At 36.4% G+C, this 22,093-nt stretch overlaps 5 protein-coding genes across 6 annotated transcripts in view; 3 read left to right on the forward strand and 2 right to left on the reverse strand.

The window, feature by feature from the left end:
• pik3c2g (phosphatidylinositol-4-phosphate 3-kinase catalytic subunit type 2 gamma) overlaps positions 1-4,194 on the reverse strand; it is a 36,791-nt gene extending 32,597 nt beyond the window's left edge. The window contains exon 1 of one of the 2 annotated variants that reach the window (XM_015001969.2): positions 3,983-4,194. The gene's annotated coding sequence lies outside the window, so the exon portion shown is untranslated. Of the gene's footprint in view, positions 1-1,266; positions 1,718-3,982 lie in introns of those variants that run through there. The other variant, XM_015001968.2, reaches the window with a different exon arrangement.
• LOC106926827 (small integral membrane protein 29-like) lies at positions 1,627-7,047 on the forward strand. Its single transcript, XM_088006189.1, has 5 exons — positions 1,627-1,725; positions 2,830-3,087; positions 3,170-3,195; positions 5,729-5,834; positions 6,698-7,047. The coding sequence occupies exons 2-5, from the start codon at positions 2,968-2,970 to the stop codon at positions 6,740-6,742; spliced, it is 297 nt and encodes a 98-aa protein (XP_087862315.1). The 5' UTR covers positions 1,627-1,725; positions 2,830-2,967; the 3' UTR covers positions 6,743-7,047.
• Positions 7,048-7,323: 276 nt separating this feature from the next.
• On the forward strand, positions 7,324-9,040 carry LOC148158630 (protein Bouncer-like). Its single transcript, XM_088006187.1, has 3 exons — positions 7,324-7,450; positions 8,105-8,253; positions 8,335-9,040. Exons 2-3 carry the CDS (start codon positions 8,231-8,233, stop codon positions 8,792-8,794), a joined length of 483 nt encoding a protein of 160 aa, XP_087862313.1. The 5' UTR covers positions 7,324-7,450; positions 8,105-8,230; the 3' UTR covers positions 8,795-9,040.
• Positions 9,041-9,076: 36 nt separating this feature from the next.
• Positions 9,077-11,013, forward strand: bncr (bouncer). The gene is made up of 2 exons (XM_088006188.1): positions 9,077-9,165; positions 10,482-11,013. The coding sequence occupies exons 1-2, from the start codon at positions 9,158-9,160 to the stop codon at positions 10,867-10,869; spliced, it is 396 nt and encodes a 131-aa protein (XP_087862314.1). The 5' UTR covers positions 9,077-9,157; the 3' UTR covers positions 10,870-11,013.
• A 491-nt stretch (positions 11,014-11,504) lies between these two features.
• Positions 11,505-22,093, reverse strand: part of reln (reelin) — a 147,833-nt gene continuing 137,244 nt past the window's right edge. The window contains exon 64 of the mRNA XM_015001966.2: positions 11,505-13,378. Within this exon, the coding sequence (XP_014857452.2) occupies positions 13,282-13,378 (97 nt within the window). The 3' untranslated portion in view covers positions 11,505-13,281. The remainder of the gene's footprint in view (positions 13,379-22,093) is intronic.

Consider the following 22,093-nt stretch of genomic DNA (forward strand, 5'->3'; position numbering starts at 1 on the left):
TTATTGACTTTAAAAAAAGTTATTTGTAAATTTCTTTCGTCTTAATTTTAGTGTATTAACATATTTACATTAGAAACTAGATCTAAAATACTTGGTAAGATTTGTGTTTTGCAGTGTACATTAGAGCTGGCAACGTATTGCAGCACCGTAAAAACATAAAGTATTTTACGTCTAGTTTCTATTGCATATATCCTCCTGACTACCAGTAGTTCATTTTTGTCCTCTGTAGAGGACATTTCTAAACTTGAATATCTCCCACCCCCTGCATTCTACTGAATTAATTCCTTTAGGTATCTGGAGAGGACATTTAGGGCTTTTCAATGATACCACATGTGAAGGGGTGGGACTTTTGTACGTACCTTTTTCTAATTCATAAAAATGGCGTTCATCAGTAATAACACATTTTATGGGAAGAGACAAAGTAAGTGTGGGATTTAAAAAAATGGTGATTGGACAATATTTTTTTCCTGGTAGTCAGGAGGCAAAGTCAATACACTAGAATTAAGACAAACCTGACATAAAAGTAACTTTTCAGCCGCCTGAACTGGACTGTTTGTGCTACTGTCAATTAAATCAATTAATCTTGATTGATTGATTGACTGTCAATTAAACCAATCATCATCATCACCTCTGGGTCCTGCCTGCGTTCACTCTCACCACCTCAACTCATGACAGTTTTTAAGTCAATAACTACTTAATATTGGTGAAAAAAGTTTTAGTTCGATCGGTGGATTATTTCACTTTTAACCTGGGGAAATGTCTTGTTATAAGTTAAATAATCTGTCAGTGGACTAATAATTTTGAACCAACATTCAGGAATTATTCACCCATCACAAGCTTCTATATCTTCCTGAAAAGTTACTTTTAAGATATTTTTGTCTCATTTTAAGTGAAGTAAGATAGTTGGACTAAATGACCAAAAACTTGGTAAGATTTTGTGTTTTTACAGTCAGGAAAGTTGAGAGAGCCATTTTATGAGCGGCTTTACTGACAACCTGAAGGTTTATGTTGCTCTAATCATTAACAAGATTTCAAATCCAAGCAGGAAATCCACCAAACCCCGCCGCTAAGTTTCTGGAAGTACCCTGAAACTTTTAAAAACATGTCAGAACCTGCGACTAACCTCTGAAAACAACCCTTCAAAACAAAAGTAAAAACATGTCAAAAAGAAGATTAAACAGAGACCACAGTTTAATGTTGGTCGACTTATGAGATGTAGAAGTGAATGTTTTACAAAGTAGAGACTGTTTGTAAGGTAAAACTTACGATTAGAGGTCTGATGTAAAGAAAGCCCTTCTTATTCAAGGTGAATTCCCGATTGAAGCCATGCTGAGCGAGTCCAACCTGTACTACTGCTCCCTGCTGAGTCCTCAGCCCTCCCACTGCTCCACCAACTCATCCTCAACAACCTGCCCTCTGCTGGAGAAACCTAAACACAACCACCCCACTTCCACTGAACACGCCATTTAGAAACTACTCAAACAAACTTCAGAGTCCTACAGATTAAAATACATTTAACCAGCACTAATGGTCTGGATTTAATGCCTGAAGGAGGTTTCATGCCCTAAAATGTGCTACTTTTAGCATCAAGCAGCGACTGACCCACTCCTCATTCAGGAATGTTGGAGAGCAGGTTGAAGAATGAGCGCTCTGGTTCTGTAGGAGAGCGACACTGAAGGAGAGGATAAGGAGGGTGACTGCGTCTGCAGCTAGCGCACACACACGGTGAGTTCTCGGTTTTCTTCTTAACTCTTCCTTTACTGTCACCACCGCCTTTCAGAGATCATCTGCAGCACATACTGTCGGAGAACTGTAACATTGTGTTCAGCTGGAAAAGATGGATGAAGTTTTTGGGTGTATGCACTGCAAAAACACAAAACCTTACCAAGTATATCTTAGTACACTTAAAATAAGACAAAACTAATGTATACGGAACTTTTCAGCAAAATTTAGGAGCTTGTCAATAATTCCTTAATATTGATTTCAGTACCAGTTCAGTTGGCAAATTATTTAACTTATAGCAACATTTTTCCAATGTTATGAAGTGAAATAATCTGGCAGTGGAACAAACACTTTTTCCATCACCATCAAGAAAATATTTACTTGAGACAAGCTCATATTGCTGAAACCTTATTTCAAATTTACTATTATATTTGCACCAGAAGCTACACAAAAAATACTTGCTAAGATTTTGTGTTTTTGCAGTGTACAAGCGTTTACTTTTATGGAATAAATTAAGTCGACTTAACTCATTTTTTTACATCGTTACACATTATTTAAATAAGTTGAGGGCTTTTTGAGGTAAACATGTTTTAAAAATTAATTTAGTTGATTTGAACTTATGTGAAAGGCAACACCTCCACCAGCAAGATATCTCACAATGCATTGTTACTAAGTAAGCCACTTTTTATATGATTGTGTTTGTTTTACTGGAAAAAGTTCACTACTGCCATATTTTCTCTAAAAGTTTGAGTAGATAAAAAGCAGGAGAATGGAGCCATTTCAATCAAGAAACTTTATTTTTCTTAGTTTCTAGTTAAATTTTGCCATCAGAAAGCTTCATGGTTTATAATAAAAATTAAGCTTTGGGTGCCATTTAAGTAATTACAACATACTTGATTAATTAAGTCAATTTAATAAGTGACGCTCACCAAAACTGCACAATTTAATGTTACTCAATTAATTAATGAAAACTAAAAACAGTTGACATAAGTTTCCTAAAATAATTTGAGCTGTTATTTTAGGAAGGTGATGATATATTCTTTAAGTAATGAAAACTAATTAATTAGGTTTTACAATGTGAGTTCTTTGCTTCTTTTTTTTTTGCAGGACTCGTTATGAACTCTGGGATTTGGATGTCTTGACAACCTTTTATTTTTGGGAATTGCAGCAGTTTTCATCTGAATGTGTGAGCAGAGACCTTCCTGAAGAAGCAACAGAAAAAGAGCCAAACAGGAAAGAAGAGAAATGAATCTGAACCACACAACCTCCTTTATTTCAACTCCAAATGTAAAACCTGAATTCCCCGGGTACTATGCCCTCCTGCCGCTTGTTGTACTCGCACTGAGTAGCTGCATAGTGGCAGTGGTAAGAATCTGTCTACTACTTCATATACTTTAAAGCAAATGACATAACTATGGTAATAATATTGTGCAAATTTCTCTTTTAGGTTTTCTATATGAAAAGGAAATCAAGGTAAGTTGCATAAATGAGATGCACAACAAAAGTCTGCAAGTTAAGTGGCTGCAAAGGGCCCCCACACCACCAGGGGGCCCCCAAGATTATATATTTAACATAAGATAGAATAATATAAACTAAAATGCTATTACACATGAAAAAATAAATTATATATTATTTTTATACCTGTTACAGAAAAAATAGGTCAATATCTTCAAGATGTTGGGGAAATATAAAATATCAAACTTGTTCATTTAATTACCATAAATTTAGTGTTTATCAACTATTGTCACATTAAATTGTCATAATATTAATTTTAATGTAATATTGTCACGTTAAAATATATCACACTTAAATATCATTATGCATTTCAAAATCAATATTTTAATTTGCTGCTCCTGTAAGGTTAAAAATCTGCTTTAGTTTTATGTATGCTAATTACAAATCATGCTAATGCTAGTTGGCATATTACACACATAGCCTAGGAATTATGAAGCATCTGGTGTTATTGGCATGTTGGTATTAGGGCCTCCAAATGAAAATCTGCTTAGGGCCCCAAAAAGGCTTTGGTCGGCCCTGCATGAAGGAACGAAACCTCAAATCGAAACTAAAACTGAACAGGACGTTTTTAATTTACTCTTTCAGGTCTCTGTAATTACAATAATAATTTAAAAAGGGAGAACAAGTCGTAAAAATTATGACACGTTTACTTATTTGTAGAGCAGGCTTCTGGCAAAAACGAAACCACGGTTACGGTAAATCGGTTACGGTGCTTTGTTTCCAGTCATAAATGCCAGGCGCTTACCGTACGTAGCAGCAGCCCCGGTGTAATGTTCCAGTAAGCTCCACGACATCCGGGTATTTAGTAAGAACAGCTCCAGATCGAAACGCAAAATAAAACAAAACTATTTAGCTGCTTAACGTCTGGGTTCGTTAGCAAGACTTGGGTGTGCGCAAAACCACAACCAACCCAGCAACATACATGTCGCCTGTCACACAAAACAAAACATCCGCTTGTGTCTGCAAAGCTAAATCAAAACATTGTTCTCTGCACTTGCGGTAAAAAGCTGCTACCTCAGCAGGCCAGACCGAGTTATAAGCGAACTACAGGTTACCCTCCTCAACCAGAAAGCCTGAACTACACAGGACAGAAAAACAGCTGTACAAGTTGCACAGCTGGGTTATTTTATAATTGGAGATACAGCTGGCCTTTCAAAAAAATGAAATAAATAAATAAATAAATAAAAAAGCGAAAAAAAGATGAGAATTTCTGGAAAAAGTCATTTATACTATGGTGTATTCAGGCCACTGGAGATATAAAGGAGAAGAAGAAAAGATTACATTTCCACCAAAACCTAATCTCAGAAATATTCTAGAAAAAACAAAGAGATTTCTGAGTTTCAAAAGTTGAAAACTTGCTATGAAAAAATCTTGAGATTAATCTAAAAGTTTTTCTAAGTTTGAATAATCAGACATTTTCAAGAGAAAACAAGGCAATATATGAATTTTGAAAGTTGAGAATTTGCTAGAAAAAAAATCAGAAATTTTTATATTAATCTCAGAAATGTTCTAGAAAACAAATTGGAAATTTTTGAGTTTCAAAAATAAAAAGATTTTGGACTTTAGAGAATCAGAAAATTTCCAAAAGTGTATTTTTTTTTTCACTTTTTCAAACTCAGTTATTTCTGAGCAACCATTCTACAAAAAATATTTGCAAAATATTCAATAATATCAAAACTTCCATATACTGAATTTTCAAGAGTGGAGTTTTATGTATTTATTATTTCTAGAGAAAATAATAATTTTGTTTGCATCAAAATGTTCTGCACAGCTCAATTCAGTTTATTTATATATTCACATTATTCAGAACAGGTAATCTTGATAAACTTTACAGATGAGTCGTTTCCTTTCAATCATACACAATGTGATCCCAGTTATTAAACAATGCATCAGGTTTGGTTTGTTATTTATTAGTTAAAGAAGTTAAACAGATTGCATAAAGTCACTGACTTTACAGCACAAAATTTAGATATTCTTATTTTACATTTTAAAAAAGCTGCACTTTTTTGCCAAACATTTCCTCTGTTCCCTGGACAATTATAAACAAAAAGCAACATTTTAATAAAATAAAGAAGCCTGATTTCTGCCTGAAAGAAAGCTGCAAATCATTGAATATTTGAAACATAAAATCTGCAAAATGTTGACTGTTTTCCATAATCTGTGCTGAATGAATTCCCCAAAATCTGTTCTTCAGTAAAAATGACTGGATGTTAGCACTCCTATTTAATTAATGCTTTTAGAAGATTTAAAACTGTCTACATTAAAAGAAAATCCCAGTAAAATTACCTTTTTTGCACAAATATAAACTAGAGCTGGAAAATCAAGTTTGTGCAATTAAATTTTTTTTTATTGTGGTCAAGGGCTGAAAAAAAAAAAAAAAAAAAAAACACTTGGAGGGTCTCAATCGGCCCCCGGGCCACACTTTGGACACCGTTGGGTTTAGAAAGGTTTCCATCCCATTTCAGTTTGGTTGTATTTATTTGTGCTTCAGATTAGATGAGCTGCGCCACCATCTGATCCCGGTTTACAGCTACGACCCCTCAGAGGAACAGGAAGACTGGGGAGATTATGACAAAGACGATGAGGAAGAGCTGGCTGTAAGCAAATATATTATGCTTTATTTTGAAGTGCTCCGTTTTTTGTGGAAGTTTTAACTATACAAAACAACTTTAATACGTTTAGAAAGTAACAATCTGGTGGAGAGGTTTACTCAGCTGAAATAGACTTTTAAGCAGACTTGTCACATTAACAAATTTTACTGGATGGTAAATTGTCCCAGTAATTATTGCAATAAACAATAATATTTGGCAATAATATTATCTCAAAGACAAAATAAACCCTAATTTTGTAAAGAACACTTAATCCTGGAGCATATTTGAAATATTCAAAACAGAACATTACTAAAAACAATAATAAAAACTTCTTGCATGGATTATCATGTCTCTGTAAATAAAAATACCCTTATTGTGGCAGACTCGATCATAACTCGATTTTCATTTGGAATTATTTTCATGCCACAAAAAATATTGTTTCTGATAGAAAAAGATTTAACAACGTAAAAAGAAAATTAATTTTAAAAACAGTTCCTGTTTTTCCTGAGATTTTAGTTCAAAACAAATGACAAAAATGGTTCCTCAATAAATAATGAAAAAGTCTCTAGTGACATTACAACAGTGACGCCAATATCCAAAATAAAACAAGACAACCAAAAATAAAGAAATAAAACAGAAATAAAAAAACAATTGCAACCAAAATTGTAAATAAAAATGGATTAAGATGTCTCTGTAAACAAAACTGACCTTCAAAACATTTATTAATCATCAGAAATTCTAATTTATTATGGGACTAACGGATTAATTGCTAATCGTGACAGGCTTATTTTTAAATTAGTTGCATCATGTTGTGAATAATCTATAATTTACACATTAACTCCAACTATTAATTTTATTTTTCATTGCAGGAACCTTTGTACAAGGATTCACAGCTCTCCTTTGATAGAACATGAGCAGGAAGGCAAGAAGGAGGATTTCAACGAGGAAATTAAATCTCATTTTAGTAATTATGGTGCAAAGGCCTGACTGACAACAATGCAACAAACCGTTAAAACTCACCGGCTGCTGCTGCTTTGATCAATGTGCTGTATTGGCCACCAGATGGCGCCACAGTCTAGATTTTTGCGTCAGAAACGTTTTATTTTGTCCTTTATTTCTTCCGGGACTGTACAGATTTTTTTTGTTTGTTTGTTTGTTTTTAGTCAAAGTAGTGACTAAGATGTAGTTTTACATGAATAAACTGAGAAATGCAATCTGGTTTGGAAGCCTTTGGTCTTCTTGTTTCTTACCCCATATTCGCAGTGACTTTAATGCTGCTTTCCAGTTGTATTCGGAACTGGGAAATTCCGACCACCCAGTCGGAAAAGTCAACTGGAACGCCCTCTGCAGCCATATGGGAAACTGGGAGCAACTCCAACTACCCCCCGGTAAAGACCACGTTTCAATATAGCCGCTCATCGCATCAACAGTAGTAAGATGTGGTGGAAACCACACACATAGACCTCGCATTGGCTGCTCTGGCGCAGGAAATACGGCGGCCATCTTGGTCGTCCCTCCTACTTGGCTAAACCAAACACCAGAAAAAACCTCAGCACTGCCGGATATTTTTGTTCAGATCGACAGACTATTAACGTGAGATCTCAGGGGATAACGTTTCACAAGTAAGATAACAGTTTATTTTTTATGAATAGAATATTACTATACTGTATTTATATCCACCGGAAAAATGCCAGCTAATATTAGCTGGCATACTTATAGCCGCCCTAATCGTCAGAGCGGTGCATGAGGCTTCTACTCTTTATATACGTGTATGGTGGAAATAAGTTTGTTTTACAAGACGAATTCGACGTTTTCCTTTTTAAAAAATATTGCTAGCTTACTTTTATAGTATCGTACTTTATTTAATTTTTAGTTTCGCTAGCTTGTAGTTGTAACCCAGGATCTCAGAAACGTATTAACTTCTTAGATATGATAACAGCAGTTTGTTTTAGCCGGTCCGACAGTAGCAGCGTCTTCCCATTACTTCGGTTTCCGCCTCTCTTAACAGAACGTCCGGTTACATTTCAAAATAAGAGCACCAACAGCAATAGAGCTAACGGAAGCGATTTTTCGAATCCGCTTTGGTTACTGAAATAACGTGAAACTGACTTAAGTAGTTTAAAAACAAATGTAAAAAATTATATCATTAAAAAAATAATGTTATTTAAACTGACTTTTAGACAACTAAATTGTAACCTCCTTCAACTTTTTAAAGCAAAAAGCTTCTGAAGAATTTCTGTTGCTGAATCTTGCCAGTAAGTGTTTTATTTCTTTAGAAACCCTTAAAGACTGCGGAGAACACTCTCTGGCATTGAACACACCTGTTTGTGATTGATAATCAGAGGAACTGATGTTGGCACATATTTAAATTGATTGGGGGAGTGGCTTACACTTACAGGAAGATGGGGTATCAAAGAAAAAGCAGGTAAGAATTCAATTCATACAAAGATACTTAAAAACATCAGTTCATTTTCTAATTGACTATTTTTTCTATTCTTTCCATCAGAGTGGATGTCCATCTTTCCACCTGGCACCTGACCTCTACCCTCCTGCTGTTTGCTCTGATCTTCCCTGCTTCCACTGTGGGGACTCTTCTTTGTAATTTCTGCCCCCTGATGCCCAAAAACGTACCCTGCTCAATCCTCAACACGGAGTGTCCGCCCAACTATCGCTGCGCCAGTTCCTGGGGATGGCAAGGCTTCCGCCATGTTCTGTCCTCTCAAGGCTGCTTGGATATCAAACTCTGCAACTCCCAGGAAATGGTCAGATATCGGGGGCAATATTACGACCTCACTCACAGCTGCTGCTGTGGAAACAAATGCAACCTTACACCAAGGGTCAACACCAGCCTGATTGTGTCACTTTGGTTCAAGACCAGTCCAGATAATCTCCTCTCCACTCTAATGAAGACGCTCCAGAGTCCCTGTTCAAACCAAACCGCATCTTCTTCTGATATAAAATTATAGCTGCGTGTTGAAGACTGAGTGGAGGCCTGTTGGACCTAACCTTAGATCCCAACAGTAGACTCACATTTAGTCAGATGTTTTCATGCTGTAACTTTTTCAATTGAAAGGGGAAAATGTGAGAAAAAATTGCAGTTATTGGTGGTTTTTACATGTTTAAACCAGAGAGAAAAGGTTGGCTTGTTCATCCATCCTCCTGATTGACTGACTGTGGCCACTGGTCAATAAAGCACCATGATTAAGAAACAATTGTCTTGTTTATTGAAAGCAGGTGTGCTTAAAGGTGTAACTTTCTTCCAAAGACACTGAGAGAAAACATTCATGTTCAACTGAAAAGTTTGGCTGGTTGGAGTTAAACTCTGTGAAATGACTGGGTAAGTTTTAAAGTTCACTAAAATTCTACTGCATTTCCTTTCTAACTTTAACACTCTGGGTGTGACAGTGAAATTGGTAACACCTGTTAAAGGCATGTCAACAAAGTAATGGTAAGTGAAATGTCTTAAGTCCTGGACAGGGAAATCAACTCGGGTTTTTGTTCCCATGAACTTGCACAACTTGGAATTATAAAAATAAACTTGCTTAATAGGAAAACTGCCAAGCACATTTTTTCCCAGCTGTATCAAAATAAATGTTGCAAATCAACAATAGACACTTTTTGCATTGTAAGTTGTGAAACCAGATGGTGGGAAAGAAGACAGGAAGTGTTGGGATGTTGATGCAACATAAATTTGCATCTAATTTCTAACTGCATTTATTTATTTAATGGAAACGCCACAACTGCAAAATGTTTTTTTTGTTTTTTTTTACACTAGCGGGATATTAAAGTTTTGCGCATATTGGCAATGGAAACGCAGCTATTCCACTTGTACGTCACTAATATTCTCCCATAAAAGTGCCACAAAGCTGATGACTAAGCCCCTTTTTGGTGTCAACATCAATAAGGTTGGGAAACCTTTGATCCAACTTAAACACAAATGTTGCATTAAAATTTATTCAAACTTGTTACAACTGATAAAATGAAATTAGACTTTTTTTAAATCCCAGATTTTTGTGCAGTTTACAACAAACTGGTCTCAAACTTAATTAAATGTAATCAGTAAATCAAACAACCGGATAAAAACTGTACAATATGATTTTCCAAATAAAACAAGGACATCTTCGACAAGATGAATACGATTGAAGGCACTAAGTTTAAAGTAAAAATACAACAGAATAAATAAAAATTCAATCAACGAGCAGTAACTAAAATTTGACAAAAACAGGAAGTCAAAGAATAAATGATACAGTGAGAATAGTTTATAGCTTGGTACCAGAATAAAAGTTCTAGAAATTAATTTTCCCCCTGTAATTCAAATTTAATAAATAGGTTTCATAATTTTTCTAGGACATTTGAGATTAATCTAAAAATTTCAGTCTTTTAGGCAGAAATAAAAAAAAAATCCTTGAAAACTCAGAAATGTTGATTAATCTCTCAAAGTCCAGAAGTTGACTTTTTTCTTCTTTTTTTTTTAACTCTTGAAACAGAAATTTCCAAGTTTTTCTAGAAAATTTTCCAAATAAATCGAGAAATTTCAGGGGGGGTTTCTATTTACAGTTGTGCTAACATTGTAGATTTTCCTGGGAAAAATCTACGAAGTTAGATTTGTTGTAAAATAAGTTTGTCCAGTTTTCCCTTCGTCTTGTTCCCCAGGCAGAACGTTCTGCAGCTGCTGCCTGCCGCCATCTTGTGTTTTCTTCTTCTTCTGCCCTCGTTGCTCTGTGGGAATCTGCTGTGCTACTACAGCCCCATCCTGAAGACGGAGGAGGCGATGACCTTTGAACTCATTGTGACAGAGTGTCCTCCTCGCGAGGTGTGCTTCAAGGCGCTGGGTCGCTATGGAAACGTCACTTCCCTGTCGGCGAGGGGGTGCTTTCCGGTGAAGAGCTGCGGAAAACAAAGCGACATCCGGCTCAGAGGGACGATCTACGGCATGACCTTCAGCTGCTGTGACTGGCCGTACTGTAACTCAGAGGTCAAGGTCAAACCTTTTTATGTTCTTATCTCTCTTCTGGCTGCCGCCGTTATTACTTGTTTGTGAGTAAAATAAGTAATAAGAGGTTGAGGGGTGAACACGCAGTCTGAAAACTGCAGTGTGCGCCATCAGACGCTTTTATTGCCATGTTTTTATGAGTATTTATGTTTTTATTCCAAGATCTGTAATAAAATATTTCAGATGAAATAATGCTGTGCAAGACTTTTTTAAAACACCGTGTAAATAAGACAAACCTGGTCATACCTGCAATTTCAATGGCTAAAAAAATATTAACCAGAAGCAAAAAAATCTCGTTTTAATTTTTTCCACTTTAACCTCAGAATTATGAGATTAAATTGAAAAAAAATAATTTTAAGTCAGAATTCTGAGAAAAAAACGAGAAATTCAGATTAAATAATCTAATGAAAATATCAGAATACTAAGAATTGAGAAAAAATAATTATGAAAACAATTGAGTCAATTGTGAGAAAACGACTAGAAAAATAGTTTAAGTCAGAATTCTGATAAAATAAACTTTAGTTGCCCCATTTCTCTTCCTTTCAATCAGATTAATGTCTTCAGGCCTTCTTGCTGCTTCTCAGGTTTGTAGCTTAGAAATTAAAGATGATTTTTCTCAAGTCCTAGATGACATAACATGTAAGCTTTTAAGAGAGGGAAAAAAAACGTGACGAAATGTAGAGTTTGAGGTTTGACAGTTCTTTATTTCCCTTTTATAAGGCTGCTGGGTCTCCCCATAGTGGATATACATATATATACAGGAGATTGCTATACTGGAGTTACACTGAGGGTCAGAGGGTCCATGTTACACAGACGTCCATAAACGACACTAATAGAGCCTCACCTCCAGGTATCAGAAATCAGCAGAGGGAGAGGAAGTGGGAGGAAAAAGGGAGGAAACAGCACAAGAAAACAGGAAAGGACGACGGCGAATTGGGGCTGTCGTAGACGGAAAAAAAGGAGTAAATTTCTTTCAGAAAACTCGCATTTTGTTATCAATCTCAGATTTTGGAGCACCAAAAGTAATACATTTGCAATAACTAAACTCAGAAACTTTGAGATTAATCTCAGAAATGTTCTAGAAAACAAATGTGCTCAGGTCAAACATTTGGGAGAAAAAACAAATTTTGATAAATTCTGCAATATTTCCTATAAGAAAGATGGAAATTATTGAGCTCAAAAAGTAAAAATTTTCAACTTTTTAGAAATTTCAAGCTTTCTCTAGAATATTTTGGTGATTAATGCCAATATTTCTGAGTTTTTTTCGTGCATATTTACGACTTTTCAAGCTCAGAAAGTTAAATGTTTTTTCCAGAAACTGAATTGACCTAAACATTTGAGTTTTTCTCACATTTTTGACTTTTTGAGCTCAGAAACTTCCAAGTTTTTTTCTAGAAACATCTGAGATCAGCCTAAAAAAATCTGACTTATTTCTTGCAAATTTACAACTTTTCGAGCTCAGAATTTCCTTATTTTTTTGAAGAAAATTTTTGTAATTCATCTCAAAATGTCTGCATGTTTTTTGGTGGAAAAGTACTTTTTTTAAAAATCCACATCAGCTCCAGTTCGCCATCGCAGGAAAGCGAAGGAAGAGGGGAGATGTTGCAGTCCGAGAGCCTGACTCGACTGTCTAATAACTTAACACTGGAAAATAACATACAGATTTCACGCACAGTGCATCTTAAATAGGTTACGTGAAGAACCATTTACCATAAATATCTGTATTTTTCGGAAACCAACATATATATAAAAAAACTATAACAAAAAAATTTTTTTTCCCCATAATTTCTTTTTTCAGTTTTCGTGCAAATCTTTTCCTTCCTTCTCTGGTTGTTTGTTGAGGCTTTTTGCTCGTTGCTCATGTGATCCAAAAAATAAAAAGAAGCCAAACAAAACCCAGCATATCCCCCAGTCCCTCCCCTATAATATCATATGAATTAGTAGAAAACGAACAAACAAACAAATGAACGGAACACCACATCAACTTATCACAAAATTAACCCACAAACACACAGAACACCAAGAACACAGTACTCTATTTTTTTTCCTTTTTCAGTTTTTTTTGAAGCTTCATTGTTGTTCCTCCTTTATGGTCATTGTGTGTCCTTCTCCTGGCTTACTGGTTTGGCAGCTTTGGAGGCGGCTCAGTGGAACTGGGAGGCTACTCTCCAATCAGCTGGTCAGTTCAGCAGTGATAAATCATCTTTTAATTTCACAGTGTGGTGGGAAAAAGGGATACGGCCAAGGACGTAAAGGAATGGCAGCGACAATTACAAAAGAAACCGTGGACCATCCTTTCCAAAATGGCCGCCTTGTTCCTTCGTTATGAGTTTTATTGGGTTTGGTTGAGAAAGCCAAGGTGATTTGTTGGGAACGAGCAGAAGATGGGCGGTTGGACTCGAATCCACCGGCGGACGGGTCACAACGGGGCGAAATGCGGTCAGGAGGAGAGCGGGGGGTTCAGGCACGCTGCTGCAGTGCCCGCCGCTTGCGGCTGTAGTAGTGACGCATCCCGGTCTGTCTGGCAAAGCTCATCATGTAGTTTTGTTTGCGTGTGCTGCAGGGAGATAAAGTCAGTAAAATAAAAGAATAAAACAAAAAAAGAGAGAGAGAGAGAAGGAAGGAGTGTGAAGATTAGTGAGAGAGTAAAAGCAAGCTGCTTCGTTCTCACACTGACAGATCCGAACATGCAAACACACGGATGGTTGAATGCAGCTTCAAATTTATCTCACCTCCGTTTTCGTTTGTCATGCTTTGGTTTTCAGTCAACCATGACCTCAAACACTGGACAGATACGAACAAACAAAAAACTCCTGCTGCTGGTTTGTATTTCTGCACGGAAACGATGATGCAGCTAGCTACAACAGTCATCAAGACGAGACGGTACGAAGACCCACAAATACGAGAGCCTCACTCGGACACAAAGTGTTTGAGGTCAGAGTTTAAAAAAGAAAAAAAGAAGTAAATAAAAACCAGAAGTGCGGGGTCCTGAGCAGGAAAGGGTTTTAAAGCTACAGTAGCTTGATAAACTATTAAAACCGCTTAAGTTTTTCACAATTTGACATATTAAAACCACAAACTTCAATGTTTCATTGGGATTTTCAGTATTAGATCAACACAAACTAACGTTTTTCACACATTTTATGCTTCAAATCTCCAATTATTTGCAGAAATCAGGCTTCTTCATTAAAATTTTGTCTTTTGTTTGAACTTGTCCAGGCAAGAAGGGAAATGTTTCGAAATAAAATAAAAAAATACACAACTTTCTTAAAATCAAAATAGAAACAAATATCTACATTTTGTGACTTTTGTTCCCTTTCAAGGATTCAAGGATTTTTTATTGCTTAACTCAGGTCCCAGATTAATAAATCTAATACACAAATAAAAAATAAATAATGAAGAAATTTATATGATGTATAGATATTTATATTAAAAAATGAAAAGGAGTTTCATCTTAAATCAGGATCATGATCCCAAAACATGTTGCTCTCGTTACCATGACAGTATACTTATGATATAATGGCCCAGTCAAAGCCCAGACCATAAAAATCAATCTTCACAGATGTTCTCCAATCAGTCAGACTAAATGTGAGTTATGTACCAAATAAGAACGCAAACATTTCATACCAAAACAAACATAACTTTTCTCCCACTTGTGTCGATCTGATAAAACCCAAATAAAACGCATTGAAGTTTGTAGCTGTTATGTCACAAAATCTGTCAAACTTCAAGCTGTATTAATACTTTTGAAAGACGCTGGAAATAACAGGAAAAAATAAATTAAAAAGCTGCAGAAGATCACTCTTGCTTAGCCTGTTCATTGCCTCTTCCATCCAGCAGGGCGGTGCCAGTGAGCCGGGAGTACAGCCAGGGCAGGCAGGGGGTCTCTGTGAAGCGGGAGGGTGGGCAGGAAGGCGAAGGGAGGGGTAGATGGTGTGTGTGTGTGTGTGTGTGATGGGTGGAAGCGTTAGGAATGCCTGGTGAGGTGTGTGTGTTGGGACAGAAATGGAAAGCTTCATTTTCTGCATTTCTGACGTTTAATCAGAAACCAAGGAGGTTTACACTGTAAAAACTAAATCTCACCAAGTACTTTTTGGTCTAGTTTCTACTGGAAATATTTTTATACACTTGAAATAATAATAAAAAAAAAAAAACTAACTCATGAGTAACTTTTCAAGAAGATATAAGAGCTTATTTCAAGACGTTTTCCCCTGAAAGTTTCTTGTTTCTTTTATTTCACTTACGACTAGAGATTAACCCATCCAATACCAATATCGATATCGCTTCCGATATCGAAAAAATTTAAATCAAGTATCGGTGACAATGTTACCAATCCATAAAGGCAGATCTATTCTGTCTAATTCTATGCTTTGCCCTCTGATCGACGACATGCTTTATTATTTATTTTAAACGATATTTAAAATTCCTCATTGTACTTTCAGAACCATTTGAAAGAAGGTTTGATGCAGTTTATTTTTACATGTTTGACCAAAGTAGTCAACCTATTGTTTTTATTAGTTTCAGTTATTTATTTTACTTCAGGTATCGGGAGAGAAAAAAGTGCATCCCGACTTATAACTAGTATTTTTTTAATCAATATTAAGGAATAATTGACTTAAATCAAGCTCCTACATTTGTCTTATTTCAAGTATATTAAGATATTTGCACTAGAAAGTAGAACTGAAATTCCTGGTAAGATTTTGTGTTTTGCAGTGTAAGGATGAAGCTCTTGGCCCAGAGACATGATGATGATGATGATGTTGTTGTCAGACAGACAAACAAACAGTCATTGTGAGGGAGAAGGATGGAGTGTTGTTGCATTGGTTGATCCATGAAGCCATGCAGGAAACTGAAAGCTGAAATGTGAAGATATTTCAGAGCAATGATGCGAGATCTTCAGCTTTATAAGCAACGTTTTAGTTTGAGGAGGGGACAGACTGTCCATGTTTGAGCTGCACAGACGTACAGTATTGTACGCATCCGGTTTAAGTTCTGATCGAAATGAAAATAAATAAAGTGGTTTGGAGCTGAGGTAGTGCCAAAAACAAACACGTATAGTGATGGATTACATCACACATATAAACACTAGAGGGTGACGAAACATCTGGCTCACGGGACGAGACGAGGTACGAAATTGGGTTCACGAGAACTGGACAACATTTTGGTTTTACTTCTGGGAAAACTAAGCATCTTCTTTGTTGGTTTTCACAAATTGAGTGAAAATTTTAATGAACCAAAATTTTAATGTTTGGTTTAAACTAGAGATGTGCCGATCAGGTTTTTTCCTGCCGATTCTGATTCCGATCACCCATGAGGGCCGATCACCGATACCGATCACATAATTATTATTATTTTAATCATAAACACTACCGGTTACATTATGTGGAAAAAGGAACCATGAATTCACCTTAATTTAGACAAAAACTTGTTTTCAATAACTTTTTCCAAGAAAACTAAACAAAACAGGCATTGAGCAAATTGTACTGGTATTGATAATACCATCTTTAACAGACTGAAAACATATGAAAGCTCTGAAGAGGCTAAATAATACAAAGAGTCAAAATAAAACCTCAACATTGCCAAAAAATTCAAGTATAAAACTTTACATTCAAAGGCAAAAACAGGTTCCATTACAATAAACAATCCAGATTTACTGAATGAAAACTTCCTGTTAGCATGGCGGCTAGCTGATTACTGCTAGCTCTGATTGGCCGTTTCTGACTGAGCGGAGTAATTATGCAGAACAGGGAGGAGATCGATTATTTTTTTAGAGATTATCTGTCTCATGTTAGGACAGCGAAAGTTTTAATACGTATGTAAAATTTATTTTTTTAAGTTAGATGCTGCAGCTTTATGCAGAGGTTCGGTGTGAGAGTCACTACCAGGTGGAGCAGAAGCGAAGCTCCGTCTGTCAAATATTACTACCTGTAGCGTAGCAGCGGTTCAACAGGAGAGCAGAACCAGCGTCTTACATCGCAGCTCGAAGACTTAAATAATTTTTCGGGTTATATGTTTAGCTTTCTGACCGTCATGCTAATCCGGGTGAGTGTCTGTAGCTGTGCGCTGCTTTAGCTGCTGTCTGATCCTCCGTATGTCTTTTTACTGCAGTGAGCCTCGATGTAGCCAAACTCCGTCAAGTATGGCATTGTTTTTATGCCATATTAGATTCGTTGTGTTGATGCATTTTGACGTACGTCAATTTTCCGCCGCAACATGCAAACTTCCCCATTCACTCAGTGCGTTATAGTTTCACATCGCTTAGGATTTGTTGCTGCGGTTTGCACAGAGTGAAGGAAAGAGGAGACCAGCTGCACAGGCAGGCTGGAAATGAGATGCAGGTGATGATCGGTTTATGTGATCGGCAACAAGAGACCGTGATCAGTGATCACCGATCATACACTTTTTCACGGAAATCGGCTGATTATGATCGGTGGCCGATCGATCGGCACACTTCTAGTTTAAACGTATCCAGTTCAGGTTTGATCAATCTAAGCATTTTAGATTTTGAACAATCTAGTCCAGATTCCTCTAAAAACTGAGAAACCTTTTAGCATTTAGCATTTTCCATCCACAAGTTGGTAAACTGGCCAAATTGGGTAATAGCTCTGGTGTTGCATTTCTCTTCATTTTAGGTATTCAAACTCTAAAAGAACTATATTATCAAAAAGTGGCCGTATAGTTGTAGTAGTAAGTGTGTGTTTTATTTATTGTAATACAAACTGTCATAAGTGTTACTTTGCAATTTTGACTATTATGCTTTTAGCAGCCATATTGGACGCTAACCTTAAGAATGCCATAATGATCATTGTTACATTTGGAGGAAAAACAGGGACATTGTACCATCCCAACCGTGAAGTACGGGGGTGGCAGCATCATGTCGTGGGGTTGTTTTGCTGCAGGAGGAACTGGTGCACTTCATGAAATAAATTATGTGGAAATACTGAAGCAACATCAGCCAGAAAGTTAAAACTTTGGTCCAAATGGACCCAAACCATAAAGTTCAGAGGCAAAGATACCAAATACCAAGGAAATGTATGTAAAGTAGAGGCGTGTGATACTTGGTATATGGAAATATAGTATCACTAATGCCAATATTCATTATTTAAGATTATTTAGCTTCTGACCTTTAGGATTGATTTTATCACATGGCTATTGATCCCATATTGATACTGACTTGGCATTGATACTGATATTTTGGATTTATCCACCGACCTCTACACTGCAAAAACACAAAACCTTTCCAAGTATTTCTGATCTAGTTTCTAGTGCAAATATCTTAGTACGCTTGAAATAAGACAAAACTAACTCAACGTAACTTTTCAGAGATACAGAAGCTTGTTTTAAGTAAGCAATTTCTTAATATTGATAAAGTTCCACTGGCAGATTATTTAACTTGTAACATGGGAGAAATATATTTTTAGAAGTGAGATAAGAAGGAATTACTGACTTAAAATAAGCTCCTATGTCTTGCAGGAAGGTTTCTTGTAAGTTAGTTTTGCCTCATTTCTAATGTATCAAGATATCTGAACTAGAAACTTGACCAAAGACACTTGGTAAGATTTGGTGTTTTTGCCATGTAATATAAACTTCTGATTTTGAAGGCATTAATAAATACATTTCTGGTAAATTCTTTCAATATTCTGTCATTTGGAAAACATACATATTTTTGATTTCAGCTACATACCACATTAGAAAAGTCTGGATGATCTTTCTGGCTTTGATTCGAGCCTTCACCTGAACATTGTGAGCGATTGGCCTGACCTTTGACCTGTCTCATGTGCTAATTTACGTGACTGTAGGAGTGGGCAACATGGGCTTAAAGTTATATTCCAATATCTTGTGGTAGAATTGTGATGACAAAAGTGATGATAAAAACTATTTGTTACTTCTTTTTTACTGATTCAGAAAAATGCAACACGCTTCTTTAGGACACCATCATAAATAAGTGTGGTTTTTATCACTAAACTGCATTTATTACACTGCAAAAACATCCTACCAAGTATTTTTGGTTTAGTTTCTGGTGCAAATATTTCAGTACACTTGAAATAAAACAAAAACTTGCAAGTAATTTTTTTAGCATAATATTGGTGCTGGTTTAAGTCAATAATTCCTTAATATTGTGCTGGTTCGACTGGCAGATTATTTTACTTATAACAACACATTTTTCACAGTTAATAAGTGAAATAATCTGCCACTGAAACTAGTAACGTTTTTCAAATAAACGTGAATTATTGACCCAAAACAAGTTCTTATATCTTAATGAAAAGTTAATTGTTAGTTTTGTCTTATTTTAAGTGTATTAAGACATTTGCACCAGATGCTAGATCAGCTGGCAACTTGTGTAAAAACACAAAACCTTTCCAAGTATTTTTGTGAAGTTTTAAGTTCAAATATCTTACTACACGTGAAATAAAACAAAACTAACTTAAAAGTAAAATTTCATCAAGATATAAGCGCTTATTAAGATTAGCGCTTATATCTTGATGACATTTTACTTTATTAAGTCAATATTAAGTTATTGATATTAAGTCAATAATTCCTTAATATTGATTTTTAAAAATTACTACATCCAGTGGGAGATTATTTCACTTATAACAGGGAAAAATGTCATAAGTGAAATAATCTGCCAGTGGAACTAGTATTTAAAAAAAAAAAAATCAATATTAACGAATTATTGGCCTAAAATAAACACTGACATCTTATTGAAAAATTACTTCTGAGGTAGTTTTATCTTATTTAAAGTGCACTAAGACATTTTCACTTGAATCTAGACCAAACATACTTGGTAATATTTTGTATTTTTGTGCAATTAATTATATTTTTAAATTAACTGATAGCCTCATTGAACAAAGAGTGGAGAAAAAAAATAAATTTAACAATTCAGGCAATTCAGAGAATTTATTTTTTGAACAATTAATCAGAATTTATCGTGATAACGCCAAATCAAAATCACAATAAACGATACGATAAATGCCCACCCCTACGTGAGAGCATGGCGATGAATTTGGTAGTGATGAAAAGAGCTACTTAAAATCATGGAAAGGTGTCTGCAGTTTAAAAAAAAAAGATAAAGGAGTGGAAGAAGGGTCTGCGTGTTGGTTGAGGTGAGTTTGAGGGAGGGGTTGCATTCAGGAAGAGGCGGAAAACTTACCTCACACTACAGCCATGCCAGAGGGAGCAGAATACAGAAGAGAGCAGAGATTAGAGCGCGAGAGGGGATGGGCAGGAGGTGGGGACTGCTGTCTTGTAGAAAGGTCTGGGGGGGAAGGAGCCCCAGTCTGGGGAGGCAGAGGCCCGGAGTGGGGGAGAGAGGAAGGCAGAGAGGTAGTCAGAAGTGTGAGGAAGCAGGAGAGAGAGAAAATGGGAAGAAAACATGAGACAGCAGAGAGGTAGCAAAAATGAAGACAACCAAAAAAAGAAGGAAGGAGAGAGAAAGATTTACAGGAGAGATTCATTCATTGAGAAGGATTGAAGAAAAGAGAGAAAGGACGGTGGGAAAAAGTTTGGCGGTGGCGTGAAGGAAGCAAAGGGAGGATGAGAGAAAAGAAAAGGTTGTGTAGGAGGAGGAGTGAGAGGAAATGTGTGAAGGTGGAGTGGCGGCGGGTGGAGAGAAATAAACAGAGCAAAGTGTGAGGGTCGCTCTTTTCAGCAGACACTGTTGAAAACCGAGGAAACACGAGGAAGGAGCACTGCAAAAACACAAAATCCTACCAAGCACTTTGGTCTGGTTTCCAGTGCAAATATCTCAGTAAACTTCAAATAAGACAAAACTGACATCTAAGCAACTTTTCAGCAAGAAACAGGAGTTTGTTTTAAGTCAATAATATTAACGAGAAAGTTCCACATGCAGATTATTTCACAACGTGGGAAAAACTAATTCCCGTTGATGGCTCCTGTTGTTTATTGTAAAGTTATTGTTTATCAGCTGATGTTACTTTCAAATAGTTTAAATAATATGGCACACTTAAATGCCAATATGAATTTCAAAATTCAAGTATTTTTTTCTTTTAGTTTATGACTCCTGTAAAGTTAAAATCAATCAATAAAATCAATGGCAAACTGGTGTGATGTAAGCTAACTACAAATGATGCTAATTGGAGATGTTGCTTAGAGCAGCCTAGTTGGTATGAGAGGCCCCAAATGAAAATCTGCTTAGGGCCCCAAAAAGTCTTGGACTGGCCCTGCTCTTGAATTATTAACTTAAAACAAGCTCCTGTCTCTTGCTGAAAAGTTAGTTTTGTCTTATTTAAATTATACTAAGATATTTGCAGCAGAAACTAAACAAAAATACTTGGTGAGTTTTTGTGTTTTTGCAGTGAGAGGGACAGGGCACGGCCAGGTCGGCCAGGGTCAGCTCAGGTTAGGCAGACGTCAGCGTATTAGTGTGTGCGGAAGCAAATCTGCATAATTTGAACAGAGATGACGGTTATGCAGAATCTGAAATACAATCTGTGTGATGGGATGTTGCTGTGAATCCACCACCAACATGAAGCATTAAAATGCTTTATGATGGCGTTATGTTAGTGATGAACCAGGAGAACCAACCAGCGTAGCAGTGATTATGCTCATGATATCTTCAGTCTTCTGCAGAGTCTCTACTCTTAATTTAATCTGTTTGAGAGTTTAGCTGCTGAAAATATGGAGTGTAACAATCTAAAATGCAAGGAAAGTAATAAAAGCAATATTCAGTGAAACAGTATGAATGAGGCTCATTCATCTGAAATCATCTACAGCTACCCTGTCTTATAATTAGAGATGCACTGAGAAATTAGCTGGTGACCAGAGTCAGATGACCTTTCACCCAGATCAATGAGCTTCTTCCAGTCAGGGAACGCCACATATTGCCTGACCAAAATGGCAACATTTGTTACATTTTCAGCTTGTGTGGCTCTCTTTCACACTGCACTGTGTAACTAATTGAAAACATGTTCACCTCCTCACCTGTGGTGGCGCTGCACTAAGAACCACAGAAGGAAACGACACAAAAACCTCCAAAGAAGAAATGAGCACAACTTCCTTCTTCGTGAAATGTAAACAAAAGTGGAGTAGCATCACATTTGAACAGTTTTAGGATTTCTCTTTTGTCTTTGGTAGAAGACAACAAGCTGCTTCTCCAGCTTATGCTGGACTCTCATGTTTGTTTTGGTTGCATTTACCCAGAATGCTCTGCGCTGCAGTCTTTGGTCCGCACATATGCATTTGATCTTCAATATGAGTTCAATTAAATCTGACTCACCAGGGCTGGTGTGAATGCACCCTCAAGGAGAAACAA

This window comes from Poecilia mexicana, unplaced genomic scaffold (genome assembly GCF_051168715.1).
Source record: "Poecilia mexicana isolate PSO_F unplaced genomic scaffold, ASM5116871v1 scaffold_6, whole genome shotgun sequence".
In the NCBI taxonomy this organism is placed as follows: domain Eukaryota; kingdom Metazoa; phylum Chordata; class Actinopteri; order Cyprinodontiformes; family Poeciliidae; genus Poecilia; species Poecilia mexicana.

Bases quoted from the DNA above. Each gene is read 5' to 3' on its own strand.
- LOC106926827 (XM_088006189.1), top strand. From the start codon at position 2,968: ATGAATCTGAACCACACAACCTCCTTTATTTCAACTCCAAATGTAAAA. The intron at 3,196-5,728 runs GTAAGTTGCATA...TTTGTGCTTCAG, and splicing joins TATATGAAAAGGAAATCAAG to ATTAGATGAGCTGCGCCACC. The intron at 5,835-6,697 runs GTAAGCAAATAT...TTTTCATTGCAG, and splicing joins ACGATGAGGAAGAGCTGGCT to GAACCTTTGTACAAGGATTC.
- LOC148158630 (XM_088006187.1), top strand. From the start codon at position 8,231: ATGGGGTATCAAAGAAAAAGCAG. The intron at 8,254-8,334 runs GTAAGAATTCAA...TCTTTCCATCAG, and splicing joins GGGTATCAAAGAAAAAGCAG to AGTGGATGTCCATCTTTCCA.